This window comes from Pangasianodon hypophthalmus, chromosome 17 (assembly GCF_027358585.1).
Source record: "Pangasianodon hypophthalmus isolate fPanHyp1 chromosome 17, fPanHyp1.pri, whole genome shotgun sequence".
In the NCBI taxonomy this organism is placed as follows: Eukaryota; Metazoa; Chordata; class Actinopteri; order Siluriformes; family Pangasiidae; genus Pangasianodon; species Pangasianodon hypophthalmus.
Window position 1 is genome coordinate 8,481,277 of NC_069726.1, and position 8,273 is coordinate 8,489,549.

The 8,273-nt window shown below is 34.9% G+C and overlaps 1 protein-coding gene across 2 annotated transcripts; it reads right to left on the reverse strand.

The window, feature by feature from the left end:
* Positions 1–1,396: 1,396 nt before the first annotated feature.
* On the reverse strand, positions 1,397–6,512 carry stc1l (stanniocalcin 1, like). Of its 2 annotated transcripts, none has more exons than XM_026944004.3 (4): positions 6,341–6,512; positions 6,068–6,210; positions 5,761–5,972; positions 1,397–1,936 (listed from the first exon to the last, which is right to left on the reverse strand). In XM_026944004.3, the coding sequence occupies exons 1-4, from the start codon at positions 6,450–6,452 to the stop codon at positions 1,615–1,617; spliced, it is 789 nt and encodes a 262-aa protein (XP_026799805.1). In that variant the 5' UTR covers positions 6,453–6,512; the 3' UTR covers positions 1,397–1,614. The 2 variants fall into 2 exon arrangements, with proteins under 2 accessions (XP_026799805.1, XP_026799806.1); XM_026944005.3 differs by having other exon boundaries at positions 6,068–6,207; positions 6,341–6,511.
* Positions 6,513–8,273: the final 1,761 nt, after the last annotated feature.

The following is an 8,273-nucleotide window of genomic DNA, read 5'->3' on the forward strand; positions in this document are numbered from 1 at the left end:
CAATCAATAAAAAGGAAGCCAGAAAGTATATGTATACAAAAAACTATTTTATGATCAAAGGATATAAGAGCATTAAACGAGACTGGGAGAAGGATAGGGGGTGAGGTTGTGCAATATTTGTAATTTGGGATCACAATATAGAATACTGGGAAAGGGGACCCAGTTTTAAATATATAGCTATAGAATTAGCTTAATTTAAATTTATAGCTATAGAATTAGCAGGACAACATAAAAAAATGTCAATTTTTTTTTACATGTAAAAAAACTTTCATTGGATGAGATAGGAGCATTAATTTATCTATATGTATGGCCAAAAGTATGTGGACACCTGATCATAACACACATATGAGGGTCTTCCTCAAACTGTTGCCACAAAGTTGGACTCGCACAATTGCCTAGAATGTCTTTGTATGCTGTAGAACTAAGATTTCCTTTTACTGGAGCCAAAAGGCCTAGCTCAAAATTTTTCCAGCATGATAGTGCCTCTAGCTTACTAGGTTGGTGTGGAAGGTCTCAAGTGTGCTGCACAGAACCCTGACCTCAACCCCACTGAACACCTTTGGGATGAATTGGAGTACCAACTTCATGCCAGGCCTTCTTGTCAGACATCAGTACCCAACCTCTTGTGGCTAAATGGGCACAAATGCCCACAACTATAGTCCAAAATCTAGTGGAAAGCCTTCTCAGAAGAGTGGAGGCTGTTATAACAAAGGGGAACAACTCAATATTAATGCCCAAGGTTTTCTGGGAGGTTCAGTATTCAGGTGTCCACATACTTTTGGCCATATACTGTAGCACTCTGTGGGGTAACTATGATGATACTAATGGACTAATAATAGATGAAACAATAGAGATTTATGACTTAGTTTGTATAATAATGGGAAACTAAAATAGACTAAGGAAGAGGTAGGGAATCAGTGATAGACCTCTCCATAATGTCTAGCAATTCAGCAGAACAAAGTACATGGGAAGTCAAGGGAGAGACAATGGTGGGAATTGATCACTACACAATTATATTAAAAATAAATATAGCAGTATAAGTAGACCAAATGAAAATGCTGGAAAGATGGGATTTAAATAAGGCAGACTGGGAGAAATTTAGTGAAATAAGTCACAAAAATGTGCAATATGTAAATGATAACCAAAGTACAGATAGTGTAAATAACTCTATCATAATGGCAATAGTAGAAGTACAACACAGCTGTTGCTAAATGAGACCACCATATAGCATTCTGGAAACTGCATGCAGAAATTATAATACAGTGAAGACAGCATTGTTTGGATAAGCATTATCATTTGTACAAATTCATTAAATAGCAGAGTACTTCAATATTTTAACTTTTAAATGTATACACAAAAATAAACAACCATACAGTGTCAAAAACCAGTAAGCAAGTCTGTTTGACATTATTCATTTATTTGAAGGAAGTGCATGATTTTAGGAACTGCCATTTGCAAGATGCTAATTTGTAGTCAAAGGCTTCTATAACTTCCATTATTTTACTATTGTTGCTGTAGTGCAACACTAAAAAAGTAAAATACTGGATATCATATATGGCATGGCTGATTGACTATATTTGTGGTAAAAAAAAAAAAAAAAAGGTTTCTGCGGAATCATTTCTTTAATGTGTTTAGCATCTTGGTGTTCAGTATCTTATCTTCAACTGAACGTTTTTTGGCAAAGAGGTGATTTGGTTCCCTGTTATGCAAATCAGATTGGATTTTGAACATGGGTGCTCCCATGGGCCAGCGGAAGCCCTCTAGGCCCTCCATACCAGCAGTACCATGACCAAGGTCCTGGGGACAGGGCTTCTTTTGCAGCAGCTGAAAGAGGGTGAGCATGTCAGGGCCTAGCCTAGCCACAAGCCCAGAGCGGACCACTTCCACTGTCTCCTCATCACAGTCCATTAGGCTTTGCAGCAGTGTGCTGTAGTACCTACAACGCAAAGAATTGAGCAGTTATACCATTCAGTCATCACAGAAAATGTGGAGCATATTTTCAAGTATGAAAAATGCCTGATGTAAGAAATTTTCAAAAATTATAGTGTTAAAGCAACATTGTTTGTTCTTTGTGAACTAGGCTGTGTAAAGAAAAACAGCAAATCAAATTCAGAAGAAAACCACAGGTGTATTGTTAATTTGGTTGTACATAAGACAAATTCTCCATTATCACCCAGGTTGAAAACCAGAAAAAAGTGTCTGCTTTAATGTGAGAGGGATCAGCACAACAGGGTATGCTTTTTTTCCTATTAAGCTTCCAAACTGTGCTAAAGTTACCACCTTGGAAAATGGTGTTTACTAAATGTACTAAAAATACAGCATATAGCATTACAACATATAGTTGCAAGGGGCAATCTATGGGGTACAAGCATGCAAATAGCACCCCAGTTGTCAGTTCTTTCCAAGATACATAGAACAACAAAGAGACCTTAGATGAACATTCTTATCAAGTTTTATGATGATAGCTCAAATGCCTGCTGAAAACCGATTGGCTGAAGGCCATTATATTTAGATAATATCATTAGATATCTGAGATCATTAGATATATGAGTAGATAAGTAATGATTACAAATTCAAATTAGCAGAATGATGCACACCAAACTTCAGCTCAAAAGGACTTTTGGTTCATGAGAAACAGCTAATTGAACCTAACTCCTCTCTCTTTCAATGACCATGCCCAATCCTTTGCAGGTGTCCTCAGATCCTTACTGAACATTTCTTTCAAGTCGGTTCAATTTCATTATCACCAATCATGAATTCCAACACCAAGCAGCTATTTGAGTAACCCAGCTCTGTCTCGTTAGAATTGTTTGATGTATGTTGGCCATATTGTTTATAAATGTCAACATGTTTTTGATCATTATTGTGGTTTACACTCTGTTTGAATTGTGAAGATGGGCCAAAAATCCTAAAACTATTTTGCAAAAGTAGGTTTTGCATATTATGCAAATTATCACAAATTCAAGAGGGTAGCGCTAAAGGGTCCAGAAAGGCCTTATTTTCCAAGGCCTATGCTTGTTTTTGTGTGCAAAAACATAAATACAGCCCCAGTGACCAATTTGAGTGAGGCTGCATCAATTAGTAGTGGGTCCCGGCCCAAACCTACCACTCTAATTTCGTGACAATAGCACAATATTAACCCTGTCAAATGCCTGCTGAATTCTGATTGGCCGATAGTGGTCATGTTTTTCAAACAATTATGTTGCTATCAAAAATCCACTTACAAACTACCACATAGATACACCATACCAAATTTCAGCCCAGTCAGACTTACGGTTCCTGAGAAACAGCTGTCTGACCTTAATTCCACCCCCTTTGTATGACCACACCCCTAATATTTCAAATGACCTCAGAATCTTGTCCTGTATATGCCTTTCAAATTACAAGTGAATCCATGTAAGAATTCGAGTTACAGCTATTTGAGTAAATCAGGCACTGCCTCAATAGAATTGATTGAGTTGGCCATATTTTTTTACTAATGTCAACATGTTTTTGATAATTACTGTGCCAAATTAGCCAAAATAAGTGGGCAGATCTAACTCCTATGAATATGAATAGGGCCCCCCAGCAGCCAGTTTGAGTGAGACTACATCAGCTTCTAGTAGGACCTTCCCTGGAACTACCATTAAAGTTTCATGACAGTAGCTTAATGGGAACTTTGTCAAATGCCTGCTAAAACCTGATTGACCAATGGTGGCCATGCTTTTTTCAGTAACTAGGCATTATGAAAATTCCACTTACAGATTAACGCATAGCACCCTACCAAATTCCAGCTTGATCAGCCTTATGGTTCTTCAGAAAAACCTGTCTGAATTTGAACTCCACCCCAAGTATGACCATACTGGAACCTTTGCAGACATCTTCAGAACCTTGAACTGAACATGTATTTCCAGTTTGGTTCAAATACATATGACCAATCATGACTTACTGTTTGACTAATCCAGCTCTGCCTCCTTAGAATTGTTTGATGTGTGGCAGCCATATTGTTTATAAATCAAAATGTTTTTGATAAATATTCATCAACTTATCAATATTGTGAAGATTGGCCAAATATCATGCACAGAAAAAAAGAAAGACAAAAACGTGTGATGCTACTGGGTAGCACTGGTTGATTTTATGCCATTGGGATAATTATGATCTCAGATGAGAGAAAAGTAGACCTCCCCTTTGCAGCTGGATCATGCCTGGCGATCAGCCTAAGAGGGAAAGTTTCTTTCTTAGTCCATCCCAGTTGCCCGTTGAACCCAGAGAGAGCAAACAAAGGCTGGTAAAGTCCTACTGATGGATGTATTCATATTATATACTTCCGGTTGCTGTAAAAGTACTTTAATAAAGGTCTGCCCCCCATCTATGAATGCATGGTATCTACATGTGTATATTTCTTTTGATTAGTGACATGCAAAAAACATTCCACACTGAAAAGCAAAACCTTCATTGCATTTTACAGAAGGTGTTGATGTCCATATAAATAAAAATAGAGACAAAAATCCCTAGACCTCAATCCCATAAAAAAACTATTAACAGCAAGCGAAAAACCAAATGAACACCCAGTCAGAGGAACAGAGGGCTAAAATTGACAGGAAACGTTTGATTGACAGGAAATTGACAGGAAAAGCACTGGTGGAATTCTCACCTGACAATATTGATATTGTTATGAAGATGACAGTTGGTATCAGATGATTTTTTTCCACTGTGCTTATCATTAAGCAGAACTAAGGAAGCCCCTACCATGAGACTCAGTACTGTGAGACAAATGTATTACTTTGTATTTTTGGTATAATTTGGTATATTTTCGATGGTTTCTGTCATTTAGTGTATTTATGTGATTATTATTTGTGTTATATTACTTGTTAATCGTAATTTAAACATGCATACATTTTGCAAGTGTTGCAAAATGTTTAAACCATGTAATAGTTTTAAGTGTATTTTACAGTACAGCACAGTATAGCTGTTTTGCTTCATATATAGCTAAAGTATAGTATTTAATTGCACACTGCTTAAATGTTTTATATAATTTTCAATCAAATACATTTTGTAGAAATGAAATATGCATATAAATGCAATGTTTATTAATTATTTATGTTGTGTAAAATTAACTTGAGTATTTAACATAAATCTTGTAACAAATTAATTCATTTTTGGAACAGTTTTTCAAACTAAATTTTTCAAAAACAAAATATACATTCGAGAAGTGTAAAACCAAATTTTTGATTTTCTATTCAAATTCCTCAGCTGGTCCAAAAATAAACATAAGTAGGCTAAACAACACAGAGTTGTGGCTGGGTCATAATGACCCAATCTTTGGGTAATTAGATCAACCCAGCATGTTGAGTTCTACACATAACCCTGCAGTATGTGGTAAAGTGAACCCAGCATGTGGTTTGTTATATATTGATCCAGCATTGAATTACAGAATTTACCCAAATTGGGTTGTATTTAACCCAGCAGTTTTTACAGTGTTCCAACATACAACACATGTACTTACACCAACAATTATTTGTCGATTATTGATGGGAAATGCTAAAGACCATATAGTCTACACTCTGGTAAGATCGTCTTATACTCTGGTATGATCTTCCTACATAACCAGTTTTATTAAAGCTCGGCACCAGTTATTAGAACCAGCTGAGCCAACATTTTATTAAGATTCATTCAAATGGGATGCTGGTTTATTATAGGGCTTAAATCAATCAAAAAATTGTGCTTCTTAGTCTTAAAGACTACTAATCAGAGACACTGACAAATTTGGATTAGATTTACCTGTTTGGAAAATGTCTGGGCACCTGCACCACTTCTCCAATGGCATCAGAGTTTGAGCGGGCTACTCCGCAGATGTCCAGTTTTTTGTAACACTCCTCTTGCACTTCAGTAATCATTTTCTGGAAGGTGCCACAGCGTCGGATGGTCTGAAAAACCTTGGAGGTGATGCCATTGGCGATGCACTTGATGCTCTCCTTGAAAAAAGTCTTACCCTATATATAAGATTCAAATACTTTGTCATTAAAAATGACTTTTCTCATATATTTAATTATTATTTATTTAGTTATATATTTAATTATTTTATTACCTCTGTGTTAAAAACTGCTGCTGCATGGAGAAAGATGTTACAGATATCATGCATACCAGTGGTGTCACAGGTAGAATTTTCCAGACAGGAGAATTTACTACAACCCACTTGTGGAGCATTGTTCAGACAGCGAACCACTTCTGCTAGAGCATATAAAATACCAACTTAAACACTTTAACAATATAAATAAAATATTCTAAAAATTCTGTGTACTCCTGTGAGTGAACTAAACAAAATGTATAACATATTTTGGAAACTAGATGGAATACTTACCTGGACTGTTGGCTGAGAAACGAGTTTTTCTTATTGCAGGTGCATACTGCTCTGTTTCAATGGCAGATAAAGATGAGATAAGGAATATGAGGAAAAGAATTCTTAGGAGCATTTTTTTCTGGCCAAAGGTGTCTTTTCCTGACTTAGACCTTATTTTTTTGTTTGAGGCTTGAAGGGAAACATTGGTTTATATAGCTTGCTAGTTTTAGATTAACAGGTCATTAATCCTTAATATGGTTACCGCTCAATCGGAGATAAGTATCTCACAGGTAGGTCAAACCTGAACAGATCCAAAAACTTTCCATAGTCTCATAAATATTCATGAATCTTATTTAAAGTCTCAAGTAGTTTCCAATGAGTCTAGTAAGTCTGTTGTGCCTCCTTTTTGCCCCTTTTCTGTACTTCTTGATAAGTACTTACACTGTAACATACATCTGTCTATATTATGACCTTCAATACACTTAAAAACAAAACAGTAATCTGGAGATATATAACCATATATTTATGGTTGAGTTCAGCAGAATTTGTCAGTTTTGTTTCCCAGTGAACATTGTTACAAAAGGGAACAATTCCATTCCTAGTGTATGCACTAAGACTAAGATTCTGAGTCCCAGACACTGGCAGGAAAGCTATTTGACAGCCTAGGTAAATTACAAGAATGAAAAGCCTATCTATTGCAGTAATTATTTTTATTTTACCTCTGATAGGGTGAGATAAGACTTTTTATAATTTGATTATTCCACTGACAGTCACTGTGGTAGATAAAATAGGATTTATATGCTTAGCATTTCGGTTTACTGCAGATTTTGAACAAAATACAACCTGCCTACTAGAGCATACAACATCCCAGATGAAAAAGAAATACACTTAAATTGTGCTTTTTTTGATGTGTGTATCATATTTTAATTGTACTATACTAAGTGCATAGTAAATGTGTTATTCTGGATCAACTTTAAGTATGTTAAGTGTTCTTTTAGATATGTTTAAGACCAATTTTAAGCTAATTGCAATATATTTTAATAACTTAGCTGTATTTAAAAAAACAATTCAAATACCTTTACTCTAATTTAAATTGAATTTAAAATCCACTTTTTTTCTATACTTGAAGTACAGATGGAATATATTTTAAGCTTCACTTTAATGTGTTTCCAGAACATTTTCAATAGCATATTAGCTCATTAGTAATTTATTACCAATATACTACAAGATCCACTATTAGTGTATTAAAAAGCTGTTAAAACCATTCAGTATGACAATAATGTCTTATTACTGTATTAAAAATATAGTTCAGAATGCCCCTTCACTACAATAAAAATCAGTAAAAAATATATTTTAAAACAAACTCACACATACACACACACATTTTGAAAACTAGAAAATGTACTTTAATGTACTATATCTTGTTGTGTACATTACAAAAATAAATTCCTTGTGTACATTAAAAAGTACAGCAGCATATATAAACTCTTGACCAAAAAACATTTAAATAAAATAAAGATCATTGAAATTATGTGACAGAGCTACTTTACACAATTTGTAGCACATTTCAGTTATACCTGTATTAATGAAAAGTACAAAGAATATCCTATCAATGTGAAATAAGAATGCACAAAAAAACAGAAGTTAATAAAAAAACAATAAAGTGAAGAAATGAATAAAGTGCATTTTTTTACAAACTCAAGGTACGCCTGCAAATGGTCAAACCAAACACGGAAACTGAAAAACTTAAATATCACCATCTTCATCCTTCAATAGAGGGTCACTTTCTCTGAGTACAACTCATTGTTGAATTTTCTGTGAATGAGGGCTCGCACTTCAGACATTGTGGAATTTGGAAACTGCTTTATCACAGTGTCTGTGGAAGGGAAAAAGAAACTTTTTTAATATAAAAGCAAAACTAACCACTGATTAACTAACATTTTTCTGCCCATGT